This window comes from Eschrichtius robustus, chromosome 6 (genome assembly GCF_028021215.1).
Source record: "Eschrichtius robustus isolate mEscRob2 chromosome 6, mEscRob2.pri, whole genome shotgun sequence".
NCBI classification, from domain to species: domain Eukaryota; kingdom Metazoa; phylum Chordata; class Mammalia; order Artiodactyla; family Eschrichtiidae; genus Eschrichtius; species Eschrichtius robustus.
In genome coordinates this window covers 123,967,905-123,993,330 of record NC_090829.1, presented here as the reverse complement: position 1 = coordinate 123,993,330, position 25,426 = coordinate 123,967,905, and the positions used below count along the sequence as shown (strand labels likewise).

The following is a 25,426-nucleotide window of genomic DNA, read 5'->3' as shown; positions in this document are numbered from 1 at the left end:
AAATAATCACTGGCCTTCTTTTTAAATACTAACAAAAGCAAAATGTTTCATACTCAACTATGATCAAGGAAGAAATTTTATAGGCAATAACTTTAACAAAATGTTTCCATTAACAATTACTTTCTTTTTGAGTTTTATAATTCAGATTAAAAGAAGCCCAATCCTGTACATTTTCATTGAAAAATTAATTGACAATTAATAGAAATATGACCTCTTACATTATTATGTACCCCGTTTAGAGACGTAGCACTGTACATATACAACATGTTCCTCAATTACCAATGAAGAATCCAGGAGCTATTGAATAACCTGAAATCTATTGCATAACTAGTGGGGTTTTAAACAATAAAATTTTAGGTGGATATCAAATAGCATGCTTCCCATTATAGAACTGGTTGGATCAAATTACTTTATGGATTCTAATAGGTTCTTTTATGCAATGCAGAAATATCTACCAATAGGCAGAGCTGCCATATTGAATAATACTGACCTCATAATAAATGTAAATAGCTCTTCTTGTAGTTGTATATGATACAATATATGCAACCTTACACTGTGTCCATAGCGAATGGCCTTTGTTATTCTGGTTCTTGTTGACAAAAACTGTCAAGTTTTGAAGTTTAAGCTTATATTCAAAATTTCCTCTGAGTATGCATATGGCACTAGCCAGTTTCCAAGATAATTGTGATTTTTTTTCCTCACTAGCCACGCAATAAAGCAGGAAATTTAGCTTATTATAGGTACTAATCATTACTCAGTAAGAAACATTGATATGCTCATTTTTCTAAAGGGGAATTGTCAATATTATAGCCATCAATATATTAATGAATTAATTTTAATATAATATTGTCTGTGCTTTAAAACTTGAAAAAGCCCAAATGTAAAAAATATTACACAAAAATAATAAATATCTGTATATAAAGATGAGATGGCAAGAGGAGGTAAACTGATTAGACCTACAGAACTCAGGAAAGTCTCAGAAATTTTAAGTCCAAAACATGGGAACAAAGAAATGGATGATCACCAAACATTTGAACAATTGTACTTTCAAGTTCTTGTCTCAGATTTAAGGGAAGATGAATTCCTCTCTCTCAACAGAAGATGAAAGGTTTATTATCTGGATAAAATGGACCAAGGAAGCTTAGACTATGGGGTTATAAATATGAGGGAGTTTGGAGCTGATGAGCTGGCAAAAATTTGTGGGATACCATCTGACATAAACTGCTTTTCTGCAAAGCTCCAGTAGTCAAATATGTAGATAATAACTAAAAATCCTCAAAAAAGATATCTACAAACAGCTGACATTTCACAGACCTTCGTTGATGGGGAATCATAAACCCATCTGATCACAAAGCTTGAGAAGCCCTACCCTTGCAAACAGAGCCTAGTGGTGGTTTTTTCTCACTTTGAGATATACACATCCAGACAAGGATCACCAAATATTTGAGAAAAGTTTCCAGTATGAGTGACAGAGAATAAAATCAATAACAATAATAACAGCAAAATAAGTCTAGGAAAAAAATTAGGGAACAGAAACAACTTTGAAAACAGACTATAATTACAATTATCAGAGAGAGAATATATAGTACTCATGAAATACGAAATGATCAGAGAATGAAAGATTTAGAAATTTTGAAATCGGCAGACAAATTGAAAAATATATATGTTAAAATGAAAAAAAATTATAGTAGAGTAGCGTTAATCTTCAATCTATTTCAATTTAAACTTCTATTCAAAATCAGTTTGCTGGGGGCTTCCCTGGTGGCGCAGTGGTTGAGAATCTGCCTGCCAATGCAGGGGACGCGGGTTCGAGCCCTGGTCTGGGAAGATCCCACATGCCGCGGAGCAGCTGGGCCCGTGAGCCACAACTACTGAGCCTGCGCGTCTGGAGCCTGTGCTCCACAACACGAGAGGCCGCAATAGCGAGAGGCCCGCGCACCGCAATGAAGAGTGGCCCCCGCTCGCCGCAACTGGAGAGAGCCCTCGCACAGAAACGAAGACCCAGCACAGCCAAGAATAAATAAATAATAATAATTAAAAAAAAAAAAATCAGTTTGCTGATCTATCAGACACAGGCATGTATTGTGTAAATCCAAACACACAATTCAAAACAATCTTGGAAAAGATGCTTATTGAATACTACTTTTCAAAAAAAAAGAAAATGGCTTTCTCTACCATATAAATTGATTTTTTTCTTTCAAATTTTAATTAAACAAATCTTTTGCTAAAATTAAAGCCTGGATAAAAAGTTTGGAATTATATGTAATAATGAAGCATGCTCATAATCTTAACTATAGTGTTTACAAACTAAATACTATAATGTTAAAATTACATCTAAAATTTAAATATACACACTGAAATTGCATCCTGCAAAGCCACATTGAAGGTTCAGTGGAACAATGCAATGACAGGACTAAAAAATCCAACTGTGTATTTATTTCCAAATTGTAATCAATAAGTACATCCCTTGATTAGTGAAAATGGGAAGAATTTGGAAAAATAAAAGTTTCAATGGAATTTTATTTAGGTAATGCTCTTATTTTCAAATAAAAGTTATCTCCCTTATTTTCAGGAACAAAGGGAAATTCTACTATAAGCTTAGACCCAAATAAAGCAGAGCATATAATAATTTTGGTAGCCATGGAAGGACTTCTATGTGTGATTCTAGCTGGCTAAACATTTCACAAATCAAAAGAAAGAGATTACGCTATTTGAGAGAACTGTTTTATGTTCTGTTAAAAAGAACTTGATATTTTAAAATATTAATTTTTCATTTTGAGTTTGAAGACTGAAAAATGAGTAGCAAGATTATTATTTTCTCTTCATTTGTGCACAATGAGGTATATAGAACACACTTACAAAATGTTAAATGATATGGTAATGAATATGTCATGTAGCCCTCCCAGCCAAACAGTGCTACACCTGTAATACATGATTTTCACTCAAAATTAAATGTCAGAATGACTCACATTCTATATTTGAATAGTTTAAGTTTTTGATATCTGATTTATTCACAATTCTCTATGTTTTGAAAATTAGTTTTGTGTCACATCAGTGATTGGGATGATCAGTAAGGCTTCAGCTAAATCTTGGAGAAGAATATAATAATAGGTCTAGGCTTCAACTGACCCCTAAGCCTAGGACCAGGTACAGAGTGAGCAAGTGTAATTCATAGGAACTTAATTAGTGAGTCATTTAGAATCAGAATCTACTAACAGGAAAATTATGATGCTAAAATTTTCCTGCTGAATGACATTACAATCAAGTGAGAACTGATATTTATTTCTATGTCACAATATCAGCAATTAGAAGCAGATACATGAATAGTATATAATGAATTACAGAGATTTATGAACAAGGAAAAGTAACTAAACATGCACTAAACTAACGTAAATTAGAAAAACATAAAGCCACTTTGAGGGCAAAAAAAAAAGTAGTAGCTGAAACGTTCACGACCATATGCACGTGTCTTTTCATAGATAAACCTAAATCTATCTTTTAACAAATGCCTCAAAGGCAATGAGTATAATTATGTTTTAAAAAGCTCTTAAAGTTTAAGATGAATGATTAGCACAAACCATAAAACAAATACACAAAATTAGCATTTTTTTCACTATTTAAAAATATATGAGTGCCTTAAAATATATCTTCAGAGTTTCAGCATAGGATTACTTACACAGCCAGAGAAACAAGTTTTCTAAGTACAATTACGGATTATACATACCATTTTCAAAAATCTGTTTAAATGTACATATTATCTCACAGAAAAGAAAGGCAAACTCTAAACTATCAAAAATGAAGTGGACGGGGAGATATGAAACTAGAGGAGTAGCCATGGAACTGCATTTCTATCAATTCTGCAGTCCTGTTGAAAACATCACTGGTACTCAGATAACTGAGAGCTTTCACACAGATTGGTTTTGAATATCATCACTGGGGAAAGAAGATACGAGAGAGATTTGAGGATGGGACTCCTGCATGGAGCCAGGAACGTCTGAGTTCTTGGATGAAACTAAAAGCGTCAGCTAGAAAACACACACATACACACACAGAAGACTACTGGCTTGGCCTTGAATCAAATCCTAGTTTGATTGGGTGGGGTGAGGTGGGTAGATAAATATTTGTTTGACAATCAGTAACTATAAACCTGCTCTCATAGTACTCTCATAGAATACCTCAAATCAAGAAATTAATTTAGGGTGCTCTGGTGCTTCCAGCTTTGTAATGCTCCAGGGTAACTTCCAGAGGCAAACGGATATCCTCTTTGGAAGAATACACCCAAACCTAAGGCCTTGCAGGATTCCCAGTAAAGAAGATAAGCAAAATAAGAGATCACAACCTAAAGTCATAAAATATACTAGTAAATAAGCCACTCTGAGTGAGAGTCTGCTGAAACAAGCCAATGAACTAATAGAAATTATGTAAATTAAAATGTGATCATTGAATTAAAAACTTAATAAGAGGTTGAATGGCAGATTAAACATAAGTGAACAAAGAATTAGTGAGCTAGTAGACAGAGCTGAATAGCATAATAAAAGAAGGAAACATAATAAAATATATGTAAGGAGATATGGTATTCTAGGCTTTCAAATAACAAGTTTAGCATGTTATTTAGATTTTCAGAATAAAGGAATAGAGAGAATGAGAAAAGAGACAATATTCAAGAAGGTAATGATATAATATTTTCCACAGCTGATGAAAGATAGGGATTTTCAGATTCAGAAATGAAACTGAACCCCAAGCAGAACAAATACTGAAATCCACATTAAGACATGTACTATTTGTTAAAAAAATGACAACTAACAGCAGACTTCAAAACAGTAACAACGGAAGCTGGAAGAGAATAAAATATTCTCCTTAGATTACAAAAGGAAAGTAACTATCAAGTTTGATTGTAGACTCAGCTGAACTGTAATTTGAAAACAAAGTTGAAATAAGAACATTTTTAATATAAATCTTTTGAGAATGAATGAAAGCTATGGATCTCCTCTCCAGAATATGTATATATGGACAATTACGAAGTTGAATACAATTTTTGAGATTCTCACTCTCTCTGAAGCCTGTTCTCTGCTTCAGTTCATGTAACTTTCACCCTTAAATCAAGCTACACCAGAGAGGGTGTACTTGGGCCACATTCTCTAGCTCCCTTATAATAATTTTAGTAAATTACCCTGATTCTTATGTCTGTAATGCATTGAAGCACAAAGGAAAGAAGCTACTATGTAATTATTTTTGTCTCAATTGATATCCTTTTGAAATCATCAATTACTACATCATATAGTCTCACAACTCACGCACACATAATATTTATCATATATTTTCTGGACTTTACTGTCATGCTGTAGTCTAGTCAACCATCCATATATGGGGTGGAATGAACAAACATGCTTAAAATGTCTGCCTTGTTCTTCCTCCCTTCCCTTCCCTTCAGCTTTATTCTTTTCTAATAAGAAACTTTCAAATAACAGTGATATTTCACCTTTCTAATTCATATTTAACTCTGTCAGGCAAATTACCCCTTAAATTATCTATAAAACTACCTCCCATTAGCTACTGAAAACAGATCGCAACAGTCACACACACACACACACACACACACACACACACATATATATGTGTATGTGTATATATATATATATATATATATATATATATATATATATATACCTAACTCATATTCTACAAGGCAGTAATCTGTGTTCCACTTTCTCAACTCTTAACTGAATAAAAGATACAAAGTCTATAATAGTTAATAGTATAGGCTTTGGAATCAGATTTCCTATCTGGGTTTGAATTTTAGTTTCATTATTATTCATCCATATGACCTTAGGGATAAGACACTACACGTTATAGTCTCAGTTTTCTCCTTTATCTGGATTGCCCTCAGCTTTATTCTCCGTAAAACAGAATATATTGATACTACCAAATTCTTCAGTTTGTTGACTATTGACTTTATTTTCAGTTCTCACCACAATGACTGCAAAAGAGTGAATATTTGGGACTGAATTGTATTCCTTCCCCCCCAAATTTATATGTTGAAACCCTAACGTGATCCTTTTGGAGGTGGGGCCTCTGGGAGGTAATTAGGTTTAGATGAGGTCATGAGGGTGGAGAGATTAGTGTTCTTATAACAAGAGAACTAGAAACCTGAGCATTCTGCACACTTTCTCGCTCTTTCTCTGTCTCCCTCTCTCTTCCCTGTTTGGACATGGTGAGAAGGCGGCCACCTGCAGGCCAGAAAGAGGGTCCTCCTAGGAATCAAATCATATGGCACCTTGATCTTGGACGTCCCAGTCTCCAGAACTGTGGGAAATAAATATCTGTTGTTTAATCCACCTGATCTAAGACATTTTGTTACAGCAGCCTAAACTAAGACAGAAATGTTAGATATCTTTAATGTTACATTAATTGCCTGATCACTGATATTTTGCCTCAGCAAGGAGGAAGAACATGATCATTTTAGAAGACTATCTATATACAGTGTGAGGTGGAATGAATATATTTTCAGAGTAATTTCACTCAAAACATCATCGACAAATCTTTCTGTAGTAAATGAGAATTTGCTCACTTATTAATATAAACCAATTTTGTTTCTCAAGTCAGCTAATAGATGACTTGGAAATATCCTAGAAAACATTTTGAGGGCAAAGGAACCATATTTAAATGTTCTGATGATTTATTTGACAGAAATATTTTGCAATAGAAAAAATTGAGAAATAGTGCTAAATAAATGAAGATCATAAATTCTTAGGTTTGTGTATACACATATTCATAACTATACATAGATACATGCATTACAGAATTTATTATACCTCACAATTCAAACTTCAACAAGATTTTGATCTATGAAATTAGATCAGCTTTTGGGATTTTATTTAAAATAGATACATATTAAAGAGGATATTATAGTAAATATGGAGATGTCAGCTAAGATTCCCATTTGCTGCCTAGCTGGGGATAATTCAGGCTGCAGACGGTTAGGGTCTGCCTCAGGTGCAAAAAGCTGTCTCTAACACAGTTGTACTGTTCCCGGAGAAGCTTGCATCTGAGTAAAGAAGGAAGCAAGGGTATAAAGGACTGGTCATTTTAGCCTAAGGTGGACATTCTACAGAATGTAATACTCCTCATTCCAGACTACCTTGATGGGTGGGCTGAGGCATTATCATGCCTCCAGTACAGTCCAACTTCCCTCCTGCCTGATCAAAGCCCTAATTCCTTTTACAAGATACCTTGTAGTCCAAACTACATCTCTGTGTCTGCTACTGGATAATAAAATATGGAACAGTTGATACCAAAAGTAGGGGTCTCCGATGAGGCAGGAGATTCGATAGGGTATTCATCAGTGAGTGAGATGCATTAGGCTTTTGAGATGTACAGAGGAAAATGGAGCCTAGGCACTAAATGGTGCACAAGGCTGCCATGCCAGCACTGAACTGGGACCGCAGCAGAAAAGGGCGCTGCAACAGGTCCAAGCAGTGGTTTAAGCTGCCCTGCCACTTGGGCCGTATGACTGATGCAGTGAGCCTAATGCTGTTTGATGTATTAGGGATGGGAAGAAATATTCTGTGGAATTTGTGGTCATTCCCAGGGGAGAATCACAATGAAGTCTCCAGGTTTCATGAGCAAGGTAATACTATATTCTGTGCAGAATTACATACCTTAAAAAATTCCTGGCATGTAACTGAGCAAGAAGAAATGACCGGCTAAGGGATCACAATCGGACCACATGGCCATGTAACTGGAGCTGCCCATCAAGACCTGCCTACTGACCCACTACATCTTAAGGTCACGTTGCTCAATAACCATCTATTATAAGTGAAGTGGTCCATCCAAGATGGACAATGTTGCCTTGAGAGATCCTCATCCAGTTGATTGAGGTTTTGTGGAGCCTGAATTGCAGTTCAATTACTCCATTTTCCCAGCTTTGTTTCTCCCCTCTTCTTTCGAAGATGTCTATCTCTAATAAACACCTTGCTGCTTCTGTAGACACAAATGTATTGAAACGGGGATATATAACAGATTCACCTTATAGAGACTCAATAATAAGGTGCAATAAAATAATCCTTTCCCTTCTCCCACCTCTACCAAATTTCATCATTCCCTCTACCCTCTACTCTCATATGTTTTGGCACTTGAAATACTGAAATGAATGGGCATACTAGTTCCACTCATGAATTTATAAGCTAGGAGAAAAGATAAATCAGAGGTTTGTAGTATAAGATGTAGAACATGATATAATGTAATATATTACAATATAAATACAATATAATGTAAGAAATAAGTTGTTGCTTGCTGGCAACTCATTCTGGGGGAAGAGAGAGTTTTAGTGTGAAAGCACTTCCAAGAAGGTGTGATTGTGAGAGCACATTGTAGGTTGGCCAGGGTAAAAGGGTAATTCTAGGCACTGTTAAAAGGACGTAAGCCTGTCTGGTTGGAAAAATATGAGCAAGGTTGAAGTATCACTTTTAAAGGAAACCGTAGTGACTCAATGAAAATATGTGTGCTTAAGGTAGAAAGTTTAAATCTAAACTATGTTATATATTCTAACATTCAAATTATTGATGTAAATTTTACAGAAAACATGACTATGATTATGCATTCCATATTTCATATTTCTATCAGCATAAAGCATTTGTTATTCTGATCTCTACTATATCTCTTTATGTTATTCTATATCTTTACTATATCTTTACAAAAATGGTACATCTCTTTGCTAAAGGAAGAGCAAATGCCAGACACATTTTCTAGATTGTGAGGATTGGTTCCAGTGGGATTGTCCAGCTTGACCCTGGCTACCCTTTGCATTTATGTTTTTCTCTTAGTTACATATTTACATTCCTGCCCATTAACCAAATACTAGGGCTACAAGATGAAACACTTAAAGATTTGAGTTTTTATACATGAAATGAGATCACCTTGTCATTTGAGATATACAGTGTAAATTCAACATTAAATAAATCAGATTACTAAAGTGCACTTAATCTCAAGGAGAAAAAATGACACCAGTCCAGCAACAGGAAGTTGTGTGGAAATGCGTGGGCCTGCTTCTGCCGTCTTGGAATTTTCAACTGCGATAATTCATAAAGAGAAGAAAGTGATGGAAAATACTAAGCAATTGAGAAAATGTTAGGCATCCCCTGCAGAGTTGAATAAGAAGAGGCTGAACTGGCTCTGGAACCTCAGTCCCAACATTCCAACCCCCAAGCTCACTGCATCACACTCTGTATAAGCAGAAGACTACAAGGAGAAGAATATCATTCCATTGGAGTAGTGCACCTTCCTCCTAGGAGAAATCTCTCTTCCCTTCTGGCAGGTGAGGATAACGCAAATGGATGAACAGATCCATTGGATTTGTCAGCAAAAAGTGGAGGTGGAGGGACTTTGGCATTTCCATCCTCATTTGGAATTCTTGTTTTTACAGAACATTAATCTGTCTTCTGAAAGAGGAAACCTGTGAGGCAGTCTAGGTTCTTATATTTCAGCTTAATAAGGGTGTGGAACTTTTCCCCAGGTCAAGTGGATACTCCATAAAGTTGGTGGACTATAGTTACACTCAGAGCGAAACCTACTGAGACAAGGGCGAGGTGGTCAAGCTGAGCAGTGTTCCATCTGAGGCCACTCTCTCTCCAAAAAGTCTTCTGGTGTGCTTGCACCCCACACATGCATCCCCAGGAGACAGGTACTTAGATGTGGTCTCACAGAGAGCACAGATGGCAGGGACAGCCCGAGGAGAATTACAGCACCAGAAAAATAAGAGGTATTTGACTCCTTTTTTCTCCCCGAGAGAAGATGTAGTTCATGCCACCTCCCCACTCTCAGCTCCCCAGGATAAGATCCAGCTGTATGGGGGCCAGAGAAAATATGAGTGCTAAATTGGACTTTGTAAGTTTTAAGTTGTGCAGGACTTAACTGAATGTATTTGTACTTGAAGAGGACCACAAATCTATAGTGTCTGCTAAAGATGTTAAATAACAGAAAATGAGATTTCCCCAAAAATGATGAAATGAGTAATTGGATTAAAAAATCGTGTTTGTACTACACTGAGTTGAGATCATGCAGTAGTTTAGTTACATGATTGTAACCTGATTCAAGGAACTTATTAACATATCTTTGAAAGAAGAGTAAGCCGCTAAAAAGAAAAAAAATGTATCAGTGCAGATATTTCCCTCATGTAAAGGGGAGAAAGCTCCAGCCATGGGACTTAAAGTATTTTGGTCTTATTGGCAAGCTTTAAGCTGTCCCAGTCTGAAGCCATTAAATGCCATATTCATGTAACTTCGCTTTCTGACATTAGAGACTCACCAAACACACTTCTGATTCACATTTTCTTTCCTACGTAATATACACACGCACTCATTGCATAGACTCTGAATATCTCATTTCTGGGATAGTGATTTCTCACAGTAAATCACCAAATGTTCTTTGCTATTATATACCACTGTTATAAGCATGGAAATTTGCTTCTGAGCGACGTATACATGGGGTACAAAATCAGGTTTTTGAACTTGAAAAACTTGGCCAGTCCAAAGCCATTATAAATTCTCCATGGTGTTGCAACTTTGTAAGAAGTCTTGGGAAAATCTATTCACCTCCTCCCTCTAACCCAGGGTGGAGGGGCAGGGTGTGGCAGTACTATTCTGCCGAGTGTAATTTCTATCGTGTTCAGACCTCACATTCCGTTTCTTCATATCTGTGATGGGGTACCCACTATCAATGTTCTCTACTGTCAGAAATATCTTCTCTTTCTGTCTCTCGCCTTTCACCCTCTCTTGTTTTCTCTTTCTTAAAAAAATATGACTCCTACATCTAGGATAATGATTTCTTTTACTAGCGTCCCTGAACTCACTCATTCATTCTTTTTGTGCATGACCTTTCTGCATCTTCTCTCCTGAACCACATAGCATGTGCACAAAGAGCATTAACTGTCCAGAATCTCTCATCATTAAAAGCAGTGATAAGAGTTGACCTGCTTGGGGGCATTATTTGAAGAATGTGTAAATGATTGATGATTGATTGACAAAATTCCCAACACTTCTATCAAAAACCTATAGTTACTCTTAGTCAAAACTGAACAAGCAGGTGCCAACACAGGTGAGCCTAAAATGATTTTATCTGTTCTGTCTCCACTGTCCACTAGGACAATTCTTCCCAGGAGGGCTCATGCCTTTTATAGAACCTTCACACCATACATGTTAGGGTCAAGGCAGAGCCAGCAGAGGAGGACCACTCTGCAGCAGTACTTTCCTCACTATTTTATATTATTGTTTTGGGCCACGAGATGTAGTTCTATGTCGCAATTAACAGAGTCCAACTCTGGTAATTTAGTATTATTCCCTAATTTAGTTTCTTCTCCTAATAATGGAGAAAAAAATCACATATTCACATGATGAAATTCTACATAAGTGAAACGAACTGTTGCAAACTGTTCTAACTTCTCATAGCTAGCTAATTCTATTATTCAAAATCTTATGACACGCAGTAAAAATTTGAGTTTTCAAAGCATAATTTTGAAGTAAATTTTGGTACGCAAGGTCAATTTTTATAGATGGCTTCATGAGTATATATACAAGACATACATTTTACAGTATGACGTTCACACCTACTTATGAAAGAAATATTATTAATAAATGGAAAACACGCACTTGATAATATTCAGCCATCAAATGTAACATGTCAGCAATTTGTTTTCCAACACCCAAATTTTAAATACTAACTTTTTCCCCTGGAATTAAACTTTGGTGATTTTGCTAAACTTTTTTTTTTTTTTTAATTTTATTTTTGGCCGAGCCAAAAGGCTTACAGGATCTTAGTTCCCTGACCAGGGAGTGAACCCAGGCCCATGGGAGTGAAAGTGCCAAGTCCAAACCACTGGACTGCCAGGGAATTCCCAAAACTCTTTAATCTTTACTAAAGATGGAAACTTTTCTACTCTTTATTAAAGTATTCTTAAGAAGAATAAGACAGTGGGAACGTCTTTCCAATCCTATCTCATTAAAAGAAAGAAAAATAGCATGTTGAAGGAAAATAAAAAGCTAATCACACAGGTATGTTGAAGATCAGCTTGAATTAACCAACACACACTTTGAAATCATTGACTCACTTTGAACTCCATGGGAGCGTACTATTTTCCAGGTTTCTGATGCCACTTCTTTAACATCCACTTGATAGTGATTAATAGGCACACCTCCATGGGAGTCCGGCTTGCTGAAAGAAACCTTGGCTGTGGTCTGTGACAGCTCTATAATCTTCACTCCATAGGGATTGGATGGCACATCTACAAAGGAATAAAAACAAAGGAAATATAACCCAGGTAATGTGGATGGCCATTATTAAGACTTATGGTGCTCTGAGAACTAGGAATAAAAGAAAATTGCTGCCTATATCACTTAATACATTTGAATTACAAAGCTTGCATAAACCGCTGAATGATCTCTTCAAATTGCAAGAAGGTATACATTAGTCAATCTTTATTACTATAGAAAATAAACAGTAAAATATTCAATAACAAATTTCATTTATTGAGAGAATAATTTTACTTCTGCCTTTACTATACAATATAAGCATTTTATTTCCATTCAAGGAAACAAGCTCATGAGTGTGTGTGTGTGAGTGTGTGTGTGTGTGAGAGTGTGTGTGTGTGTGTGTGTGTGTGTGTGTGTGTGAGAGAGAAAATGCAGGCACAATTAAAATATAAGAATAGATTTTACTGAATCATTAGCATAAAGAATTATCTTTTGTGAAAATGTGAGATTTATTTCCTTTTTGTTTATTAAAATTATATTAATAACTTTGTGGCAAGTGTTAAGTTCAGAAAAATTGTCATTATGAACTAAATAAAACTGTAAACTATCTTTTAAAATTTTATTTAAGTATCAGTTAATTAAAATAAAGTTAGGTATTTAAGTTTTAATCCCTGTATTTAAAGGAGACAGCTACAAAATTCTTCTTCTATGTGTTTCTGTATTAATCCATTACTCACATTATTTCAAACTCAAGAAGATATCCTGGGTGAATTTTCATTTTATTTTCTAGTACACAAAGCTTTATAAAGAATTATCTGAAAGGTCGAACAGGCAACAGGAGAAAATAAGAGGGAAAAAAGTCTTGATGAGGAAATCGATGAAACCTTTGCTCTGGAAACATGAGTAATTAGAGGCATGTTAAACATTAAAGGAATTTCTCTCGGTCCCTTCTGTCTCTCAGTCTCTCTCTCTTTCTTTTCAATATCACATTTGAAAAAAATCATAAAGATTGGAAATGTACACTTAATTTATGTAAATTATATGCATGTGTTATATAAATATGTAAATAAAATACATAGTTCCATCTCTGGAATTAACTCTACAAAAACAAAAAGAAAAAAGCACTTGATTGAAAATAATGCAGTAAACGTAAATTTTTGTTCTGATATAATCAAACACATATGAAAATCTCTAATGGCTCTCAAAAGTCAAATGTGCCTTATTTGCTAAAGTTAAAAGAGAGCACTGTAGGTCAAATAAAAATATGTCTTATAAATGATACTGGGCAAGAGCCAAGAAGGCAGGTTTATGGCCTTTTAGATATTAATATTGTAAAGAAATGCAACAGTGTACGTTTCAGCTCTAATTAGTAACTGTAAATTATTTGGAGATCCTATGAAGTGCATTATGCTGTAACTCTAAGGTTCAGAAATAAATGTGCAGAATACTGATGCATCCCAAAGTCATACTGCTATTAAAATCTTATCTGGAAGTAAACATTTTAAATTATCTTAATAATTTATTTAAGTTGTCATATATAAACATGATCATAGTTTTACAAGTTTCTTTAATCCCTGGGTTATAACTATAGGTTCTTTTCATCTGTAGGTTTGATCTAAAGTTTGAAGAGGAGGAAAAAACACACACACATTGATTGTTCTGAATAAGACTGCCAATTCCTCACCTCATGCTGAGTGACTCTCTAATGTCAGCTAGGTCTAGGTTGGACATCACAGCAATGATAACCTTTAGTTTGAGGAAACACTTCAAAAGGAAAGGTTTTAAGTACTAGGGAAGGAGAAAGAAATGTAATTCTTCTGGGCTCTTACTTTTGACCATATGGCATGTGTACGGTTCTGGGTTCTTACCCTCAGTGCAGAAGTATACACCATTTGCTAAGCTGTACACCCTGACACGGTACACCAACCAGATTTTTATTCATAGCACAAAAGTACCGTCACCAAAATATAAGCCAGTGGGCATCTTTTTCCAGCCATATAGTCTATTTTCAGACCTGTTGACTCTTACCTTGGTTTTTCATTTACATTTATTTTTTATTGGCCTCTTCTTTCTGTTACCTAACTAAAAAGCAAAGTGTGCTTATGATTTGCAACTCTAAAATCTTCCTAAATATTTGTTTCCATTCTGATTTTACATGTCCAACCACCCACTGACTACTAAATTATGAATTTCTTGTAGAAAGGGACAAAATATTTGATATACACAATTTATACATGCATGCATACATACATACACACATATATACATACATGTATCATTGAAAATACTGATAGACTATACTCAGTCCTCAGGAAATACATGATGTATTAAATATTTCAGTAATTAAAAACAGTACACAAAGGTACAGAGTATGTCCAAGTGAATAGTGCCTGATGTAGAACCAACATCTTTAATTCTTCTCTCCACTTTCTCAACTGTTTTGTAATCACATTCATCCTTGATTCTACCTCTGATATACATCAAAATTAGTCACAAAGTTATTTTCATCTTTCCTGCACTATAATTCTTATATCCATCTTTTCCTTCCTGTTTCCACTGTTAACTCCCAAGCCCAGGCCCTATCTGCTTCTACCTGCAATGCCATTAGTGGCTCTCAGCTTCCTTTTTTATGGACAGCCCACCAAATTTCAACCCATATGGCATGTAAATGCAAAATCAATTTTTCTAAAAATACCATTCTGGTCACGTCACTTTCCTGAGGAAGATATTCAGGAACTTCCTCCTCTTTACAACAACAAACTTAGACTTTTCAGTCTGGCTTTCAAGAACCTGAAATATCTAACCTCACTGGGTGTATGCAAGCATACTGTAAAAGATAATCAAACACAATCCAGTGTTTTAAATAGGGCCTGTGGATGTGAATTCCACACGTAATGCTCCCACCATTGTTAGCATATTTTTCTAAATTACTTCGTAGCACCTTCCATCTTAATAATTAATGAATGCCACCTATCACTGAATGAATAAATAATACAATGATGCAAACACGTATTTATTTACTCTTCCTTTTCACCTCGACTGGTACCAATATAGGGTTCGATGAAGAGCCTGGATATATATCATCAGAATCTATGGATCCAAAGTCTGGTCTCGCTACTTTTGTCAACTTCAGCCTTGGACAAGTCTCTTAATCTTTTCAACCATCAGTATTTTTCTCCCTAAAATGGAGATTAGAATAATATCCACTGCTAGGATGCTATGAGTATTAAATAATGAAGAACACATAAAACAGAACTTGAAATATACTAGCACTTAGTAAATATTAGTCACCATAGTTTTTGCTATCCTTCTCTGGTAACCATCCTCTTACTATCACTTTATTTTGTATTCATTGACATCTATCAATATTTTAGTCAAATGGTAGGTAAAAGATACAATACTGAGGTTCAGCTTAGAAATGTTTGCTGTGTATAATAGCAAAGACTTGGTGTCACGGTCTAGGAGTCAGATAGGAACAGTCTCTGGAGTTGCTGTATGATTCTAGGCAAATTAAACTTATTGGGTATCAGTTTTCTTATAAGCAAAACATTAATAATAATAACAACATTAAAGTTGCTGTTGTAAGGGTGAGTTGATGGAAATACATCACAGGACATTTACAAATATTATTCTCAGTTACCCTTTCTTTAAAATGACTCTCAGAGTCTAAATAACATTGGTAAACATTTTGATATTTAAACATATGCCTAAAGTCATAGCTTGATCAAAGTATAAATGAGAAAACTTATAAAAAGTCTGCCTTGGTAATTACTTTATCTTGCAACATGTAAAGGAACAATAAGAGGAGTTGCTCCTCTGACTTTAATTCTGATAAAATAAAAGAATACAATTAAATAAAAAAGAACTAATATGTAAAGTAAAAGTGCAAGAAACTTTATGAAAAAGGAAGAGGGCAATAAGCAGATATATGCATAGATGTTTGGAAATAAAGTGAAAATAATACATCAGATATTATGTTCTCCTGTCTAACAAAAAAAAGCATCCCAAAGTGAAGATGCCCCCTATAAGGCAAAATTCTGAAAGCATATGCCCGAAGATATTCATGTAGAAGAAAAGAAAGAGAGTTGAAGAATATAATGCACCTGCAAAGGATATCCTGGATGAGTAAATATTTTAAATTGAAAAATTTCAAATTGAAGATGAATCATGGGATTACAAAACAGTATTTCCTCAGGATTCAGGATAAGGTGAGAGTCAAAAATGTTGAATACAATAGCAATATAAAAGATGATTTGTGGATGTGTGTGCATGTGTGTGTATTTTAGATCTTCAAACTCGCTTCCTCAACTGTGTCCTCAATTATCAGGAAATAAATAGACCTTGCTATCAAAAGTGAAAAACAGAAATCATCAAGTGAGTTCACTCAAATTGTATTCTATCACTTTTGAATTAATGGAAGTCCACCCTCCTCTTTTCCAAGGCCAAATCCTCCATCTCTGAATGGTGTTTCTTTTACTTTTTTCTTCTGCAGAACACTGCATCACCAGGTAGCTCTTCTCTTCCCTTTTTCTTCTCTTTTGGAGTTTCAGTCTCTCTTTCTTCTCTGCCTTATTACCGTGAACTATAAAAATCTCCCAAATGACAAACTTTCTTCTGTTCTACTCTATTCTCAGGCAACAAACTCTTCTTTTGTTTCCCTGTCACACTGCTTGAATAGATTGTTCCTAATTTCTGTCCCAACATCTTTACTTCTGGAACTTTGGTTTCCTAGAATGCTGGGAAGCTGGCAACTAAGGTAGGGTTCAGAGTCACTGACTCAGCTCTTTCCCAACAGGTGAGGATGTGGTATTGCTAAACTTAGATCAATAGGAACAGTTTGATGTTTGTCAGCCTTTGTAAGTGAAAGTACTGAAGTGAATATTTTTCTAGAATGGTGTTTGAAACCTTACCTTAAATGTTTTCCAGTGATACTCCACATCCATTTCTATCATCTATGCTACTCCCCTTTATCATAAGAAATGGAAGGCTAAAATCTTTATTTCCCAGGTTCATTTGTTGCTACGGTTGTTAGAACCATGAAGGCACCTAGGATGAGCTGCACACCTTAGTGGTTTAACATGCTAAAGGAGTGTGTGTGACATCCCTACTCTTCCAAGGAGGTGCACGTGGACAAGGAGACCTACAGATGTGGATGATGGAAGCAGCTGGACTCCCCATTCCACAGTCTAATCACACAGTTCCTGGTGCTGGTGGCTGTGATATCAGCAGCAGGGTAGCTTGGCTGCAGGGATTTCTGACCTCTGATTAGAAGTTGCAGACTTGACCTTGTACCTCACTTGAGGTATATTATGACTTTGAAGCCAGAAGATTGGTGGCTATCTCATGCCTTCCCTTTTCCCTGCCTCTCACATGATTTTATAACCACCCAATTCTCTATATTAAATTCTTTTCTCCTAGGTTTGTTCATCAGTCTCCACCCGATAAAAAGTCCCAAGTATTAAGGGAATTATCGTATAAAGAATTGAACTTCCTAGATTTAGCAAGACCCTAACATGCAGAGTGTAGCTATCAACTGCATGCACCTCAGGGATGATGCTGAGATGGGTTCCACCTGCTTCTGCTCTGAGCAGCCACCTTATTTCCAATAAATTTTATATATTTTTTCCTATTTCAACTGTGAGCTTAATCTAATGTTATAGCCAACCTGTAGCACATCTGAGACCCTGCAAATTCCTCACTTCATTACCAAATGCCAAATCTAATCATTATCCTACTGATCTTTTAACAGCATTTGATCACATATGTTTAAAATTTTCTCCCCGCAGGTAGTTACACTAACTCTCTAAATAATTGTTTTCAATTTTATTTGTTCATATACTTTAAAATCCATCAATTAAACTGAGGTACTCCAGGGATCTGTCCTTGATTACATCATTTACCTCTTATATTCTCCATTTAATCCGAGGTATTAATTATTAATTATTTCCTCAATTATACCCAAGTCTTGACCCTTGTCACAACTCATGGAGTCCCATGTCCCATTATTAATTGTGCATTTCAACTATGATTCATAGGCAAATCAAATGAAACACACTGAATCCTTTATACATTCAATAATTCATGTAAATCTACTATAAGCCAGGCAATTTTCTATGTTCTGGGATAAAAATTGAGACAGCCATCACTTCTCTTATAGAGATTACATGCTAACTACATAAAAATAATTGTAATATATAAATTATTTTGTACAAACACTGTGGTCAAAATTAAGCAGACAAATGAGATAGTTTAGGTGGGGATGGCAGCAGAGTTGGAGAGTTGTAATTTTGAATTTTGTGGATGGAAATATCTTTGTTAAAAAAGTAATATTTGATCAAGGACTTAAAGGATAAGAAAACAACTCATATGAAACTGCTATGAAGAGAACATTGTAAGTACAAAGATGAAATGTGCCTTGAGGGTTTAAAGAAGGGGGACAGTCTGTGGAGAGCAGGATGACCAAGGTGTGGGGAAAGGAGATGGAGTTCAGAGAAGGCCACTGGGGGTGGGGTGAAGAGAAACCTTGTGAAGCGTGATAGGTCTTTATAATCACTATGGCTTCATCTCTGAACAAAATAGGAAGCCACTGGAATGCTTTCAGCAGAAGAGAATTATGACTTAATTACTTAACTATTTGTTTAATAATAAGAAGCCCTCGTGATCTTTTATTTAGGCTATACTCCAGGGGGGGCATAAGCCAAATGGGAAAGCCAGTTTAGGACTTTATGCAAAAATATACATTAAAAGCAAAACCAAACCAAACCAACAAAAACAACTAGAGTATAGAATATAGAATATAGAAATTTCATGAGAATAGTAAGACCCTGTAAACACCTTGTTGGTAAAAGAGTCAATAAGACTTGCTAAAGTGTTGGGTGTATGGTCTGAGTAAACAAGTTGATCAACGACGACTGTGAGTCTCTTGACCTGAACAGCTGGAGACAGTTGCCACTTACTGAGATAGGAAAGAATGCCAAAGGAAGATATGTAGAGGTGAATACAGATTCGCTTTTGATATCTGGACATTTGGAGATTTGCATTGGCTCTAGAACATGTTTGTGGAGAGGGAATTAAGCTTGATATAAAAGTGTAGAATTCAGGAAAAATATCCAAGCTGATGACATATTTTGGAGTTTTAGAGTGTAGGTGGTATTTAAATCATAAAAATTAGAATAACAAAGGTGTGAGTATAGATAAAATAAAAAGAGACTCCCAAACTGAAGTACAGTGACTTTTAAAGTTCAGAGAAATATGGAACTACTAGGAAAGAAGACCAAAAAGAGCCCGATGAGGAAGAAGAAAAACCAGGAAAGCATGGTGACATGACTGCTATGTTGTGGGTTAGGGAGATGACTCAAGGAGAAAGACACACTCGATTGTGTAATCTGCTGCTAGATGAAGTAGTATGAGGACTGAGAATTGACCGCTGGATCGAGCATGAGGTCAATGGATACCTTGATAATAGTAGGTTTTACAGAGCAGTGGAGGTGAAAACGAGACTGAAAGTGTTTGTGACAGAATGAGAGGAAATAATTAGGTGCAGCAAATATAGTCAACTATTTTGTGAACTTTATTAACAGAAATGATGCAGAAGTGGAGAAATGATACAGTAGCCAGAAGGATTCATAAGGTCACAATAATTTTATGTAAGACAGAAGGAATTATTTTCCACTCTAGAATAAGAAAGTAAGAAAGAAAGAAAGAAAGAAAGAAAGAAAGAAAGAAAGAAAGAAAGAAAGAAAGAAAGAAAGGAGGGAAGGAAGGAAGGAAGGAAGAAAAGGACTTTCCTGGTGGTGCAGTGGTTAAGAATCTGCCTGCAAATGCAGGGGACATGGGTTTGAGTCCTGATCCGGGAAGATCCCACATGCTGCGGAGCAACTAAGCCTGTGCGCCACAACTACTGAGAGTGCGCTCTAGAGCCCGTGAGCCACAACTACTGAGCCCATGCGTCACAACTACTGAGCCCGTGTGCCTAGAGCCCGTGCTCTGCAACAAGAGAAACCACTGCAATGGGAAGCCTTTGCACTGCCACAAAGAGTAGCCCCCACTCGCCGTAACTAGAGAAATCCCGCATGCAGCTACGAAGACCCAACACAGCCAAAGATAGACAGATAGATAGATAGATAGATAAATAAATAAATTTATTTTAAAAAAAAAGAAAGAAAGAAAGGGAGGGAGGGAGAAAAAAGAAAGAAAAAAAAACAGAAAAGAAAAAAAAAAGAAAGAAAAAAAGGCTTGTTTTTTTTATATTGACATTCACCAGACCAAAAGAAAAGCAATCCATTTCCCTAATTTTATATATATATTTTATATATACCCTCTCTCTCTATATATATATATATATGTATATATATATACATATACATTTATATATTAGGCTATTTAGAGAAAGATAGAAATAGAAACATAGAAATCAAGATAGTTGTTTCATGATAAGTGGATCATGTTGCTTTATGACTAAAATCTCCAAACTTCCCTTGCTGTATATATGATGTAACAGAATGTAAACATGATGCATGTTTTTAAGGAGATCCATAATTTGCTTTCTTACTGACTTTCTATTCATATCACCACCACTGACCCGTCCACAAGATATGCCATCCAGTCCTCCATTAAACGCTCATGCCTTTTCCCATCTTGATTCTTTCCATCTTTCTACTACTTCTTCATTGGATCTGTTTCTACTCCTTCAGATTCAGTTCAAAAGTTGATACCTGTTTGAAGCTTTCCCCAAGAATTACAATCATAATTTCATTTTGTGTTCCCAGGCATTTGATTCACACTTCTATTGCAACTCATATCTTTTATACTATAGCTTACTTGTGAAAATCAGTTGCTAAGTATTATTCATCTTCGGATTCCCAAGATCTAAACCAGTGCTTAGCACCTACCAGAATCACACTTTATGTATGCTGAGTGAGTAGATTAACAAGTGATTCAGAATTGATACAAGCATGGATCCATAAAAATAATATCTAGTTATATTAGTATAATTTTTTCAGAGGCGTATGGGAATGAGGAAATTACAAGGATGTCATAAATAGTTTTTGAAGACAAATAAAAACTTGCCTTATAATATAGGAAAAAAAGAGAAAGAGAAAGATGTAGATTTTCCAGGCTAGATCATAAAACTGATCATGTAAGAGAAATCTAGTTTTATATTCAGTTGAAGAAAGTGTGTTTTCAAGTGAACTAATTTTAACCTGCTTTCAAGTTTTACAGAACAAGGGTCTGGATAAAATGCTGTCCAGGTACAAGGGCAAGTAGATTGACTATAATTCCATATCTACAGAATTCTGTTCAATTGATCCAGTTTAACCTGTAAGATGGTCTCTATTCACATAAATGACTTGTATAGGCTTACCCACGACCTAGGTGAAAATACAGACGACTGCTTCATGATATTTGTGAATTAAATCAATCTGAGAAAGAGAGCAAAAATATTGGATTTGACAGGGTCTCAGTAGGATAAAATGATGAGCTCAAATGGGCATGATGAAATTTAATAGGGGTAAGTACAGAGTCCTGAACTAAGGTTAAAAAAAGAAATCAATTGTGAAACATAGCACAGGGGACCTCACTTAATAGCAGTTTGTGTGAAAAAAGATGTAGGAAAAAACACTGGAAGGAAAAATGTGGCAAAATCAAATGAAATTTTGTATTATTTAATAAAATACAGTGTTCAGAATAAACAAGGTCATTATCCCATTTTCAGATTTTACTGTGCATTCATCTGTGATGTCCAGATCTGGGTATTATATCTAAAGAGACATCAACAATATGGATTATTGTTTACAGTTTATTTCTTATACCCATAAGAAAAGTGACAAATATAAACTATAATTTGGCTATAATAGTAAGTCACTAACACTTGTCGAGCACACACCGTGTGCTAGTGCTTTGGCTGCATTTCCTCACTTAGTCCTCGCAATGGTCTTCTCAGGTAGATCTTGGAGAGGCTGCTGTGGCATGCTGAAACCCCCTTCAGGTCCAAGGCTCCCTTTCCCCAGTGCTGGAAGTGCTTACAGCAGAGTCCCTCCCCTGAAACTGCCCAGGAGAAGGTAACTTGATCAGAAAAGGGTGTCTATTAATGAAGCAAAGGTGAGATCTCCATATTAAGGTTTAATATGAAAAGTTTACAGTTAAAAACTAAGTATAGCAATGATGAAATGAATTAACAAAGTTAAGAAAATTATGCATAAAATCATTTGATGGGGCTGAAAAGATAAAGTCTTTCAGGAAAAGCTCTTTAAAATACACATGTACATATACAGAATGGCTTGTCAGATTATGATCTATTGGAAGTAGAAAACTATAAAGAAGAAATGATAATTGTTAACTATATGGTTGCAATTTCATTTATCCTTATGTGTTCTACATTTTTAATTTGCTCCAAGATAGGCATTTAAATAAAAAAAAAAGTATGCTTCCTAGCTAGAAAGTCACCAGGAGGTACATTTTAAAAAATTTCATGATGAAATCCTTAAAAAAAATCTCCTTCTGTCTCAGTCTCTAATTTTATTTTTATTTGGCATGTTGATAAACATTAATCTAACAAAATTAGTTATCAATCACATGTGAAAAATGTTGTGTTTCCCATAAAATTATAGAAAAAAAGTATTTCACTTTTCTGAAGATGAGAACTAGACCAAAGAGGACTGGACCAATCTTTGCCCATGAATATGAAGCCAGAGTTTAATAGAAGGGTTTCTGTGATTTAATCAAAGCACAGTGAAATATCTCTTATTTTAAAAAAATCATTCTAGAAATGAACAATCGTAGGTTCCTTGGTATTACTTTTGTGAAAATGTAAAAACAAAGATGGGGTTAAAGAATAGGACTTGACCCATTAAGGCCATACGTAGGAAACGGTACCATAAAAAGGAATGCTGCCCTCTGGAGCACTTTGATCTAGCCAATATTTTCGTCTACTCATTATTTAAATTGTTATAATGATAGATATAACAACAGATGTGTTTACATATTTTTTCCTAATTTGTGAATGCAACTTTCTTCTATAAAATAGGTATAAATATCTCGTGTAATTCATTGAACTACTATGACAATTATGAAGATGAGTACTCATGATTCAATTTAGCTAATCATTTCTATCTCTTCTTACTATAACTTTATATAGCTGTTCTTTCCCAACAGAGATAATGGCAAAATAAATGGGAGGCATGGAGGTGAAATATCCAGCTCGTGAGTATGAGTGGCATCCATATGCCTATTTCTATACCCTGTTATATTTTCACTGTTACTGAAGACTGTATCTCCATTGTTAAGAACAATGCTAACATCATACTTATTAAGAGATTTAAAAGAAATGTCTAAATAAATTGCTATATTTTAGAGTGAAAATTATACCTGAATATTTTAAGACATTAGTAGTATGTGAATAAATGATTATTTAATATGAAAAATGCTCTTCTTAATATTTTAAAGCAACTTACAGGATCATATATCAAAGTATGTATGCACACATGCAAAAGATGTGGCTATTTATTAAGATAGTCACCTGTGTTCACAAGTTATGTTGCTTTTCTAAAGCGGCTCTATCTTATGCATATTTGTTTATTGGCCTTAGTTCCTTTCCTTTTTATTCTTTTTCCTTTTAAAATAAATGTATATTAATAGAAAATTTGTAAGAATAGTGCATGGAACTTTTCTTTTTAATCTGAACTATTTAAAGTAAGTTGACATGATGTTAGCTTTAGCATTTATTTTCTGCAACACAACATCCTCCTACATAAGGTCTATGAAATAATTAAATGCCATCTAATCCAAAGACTACAACCAAATTTTACCCTTATTCCAATAATGTCCTTTATAACAAAAGGATGTATGCATGGAATTTATTTGTTATGTGTCTTTTCTCAATCATTCCTTGCTTTTCATGGCTTTGACACTTTGAAGGCTAGTTATTTTGTAGATGGTATCTCAATTTGGATTTGTCTTATATTTCCTCACACTAGATTCTGATTATTCATTTTTGGCAAGAACATCACAGCTGTTATTCTGTGTTCTTCCCATTGCCTCTTTTTGATAGTATGCAAGTTTAATTTTCTCATTGCTAATGATATTAACTTTGATCACTTAAACGAAATGGGATCTGCAGTTTTATCAACTGTAAAGTTACTATTTTTCCCTTTGTAATTAACTAATAATTTGGGAGTAGGTACTTTAAGACTATATTGATTTTTTTCTCATCTAACTCTCACAACCTCTTTAGCAACCATTGATGTTCCTCAGCTGAATTAATGTATATTCTGATGTTTGTTAAAGTTGGATAATGGATGTTTTTAACATACAGCCATCCTTTTAAAAAAAAAATCCTTTCTTTATGGCTCAACACATTATTCCAGGCTTATCTTGTACTTCTCTGTCCCACTCCTAGAATCAGCCAATTTTACAAACAGCCCTGGTTAACTCCCAGTGAAGAAGGGTACTTAGAAACCAAGATCTGTCTGCCAAGTGTGCTCTTTTGTTATTGGGATGTTGTAGCTCCCAAATCATCTCAGTCTGTAGAATTTGCTCAGAAATTGTTTTCTAAATCACATTCCTGGCAAAGGAAGCTCCTTGTAGAAGTGGCTGAACACACACACACACACACACACACACACACACAACACCTTCACTTCTTTTCTCTATCCATCTATGTACATAAGACCAGAGTACCCCCAATAAACAATCATCAGCCCAGGATCATTATAATTTTTGCCTTTTCCCTATCTTTTCTCCAAAGGTGAAATAACTATATTAGCTATATTAGCCATGCTATATTAGCCATGCTAACCCTACCAACTTTGCAGAAATGAATCATCCATCACTGCCCCCACTCCTTCATTTAAAACCCTCCTTTCTCTGATCAGGTTCTAATCCTCCTCTCTGGGCTGCTGTTTCTGTTTTAAAACAGGCACATCCTTTTCACACAGCCTGGGCTCCAACACTGAACCACTGAAGACCCCTTAACTCCATTCACTCCCTTCAGGGTCTAGCACCCTATGCCAGGCTGATGTGCCCTACCCCATCCATATACAAATGCCTACCTTGCTCAGAGGTAGGATTTAATTATCCAGGAAGGAAAAAAGGAAGGAAAGAAGGAAGAAAGGAGGGAAGAAAAAAATATTTTTGATGTAAAATAATTTAAAATGTAGCTTTTCCTTTTTTCACTGAATATGTAG

The 25,426-nt window shown here is 35.3% G+C and overlaps 1 protein-coding gene across 1 annotated transcript in view; it reads right to left on the bottom strand.

The window, feature by feature from the left end:
* NCAM2 (neural cell adhesion molecule 2) overlaps positions 1–25,426 on the bottom strand; it is a 232,497-nt gene that overhangs the window by 74,023 nt on the left and 133,048 nt on the right. The window contains 1 exon segment of the mRNA XM_068545688.1: positions 12,101–12,274. Coding sequence (XP_068401789.1) covers positions 12,101–12,274 — 174 coding nt within the window.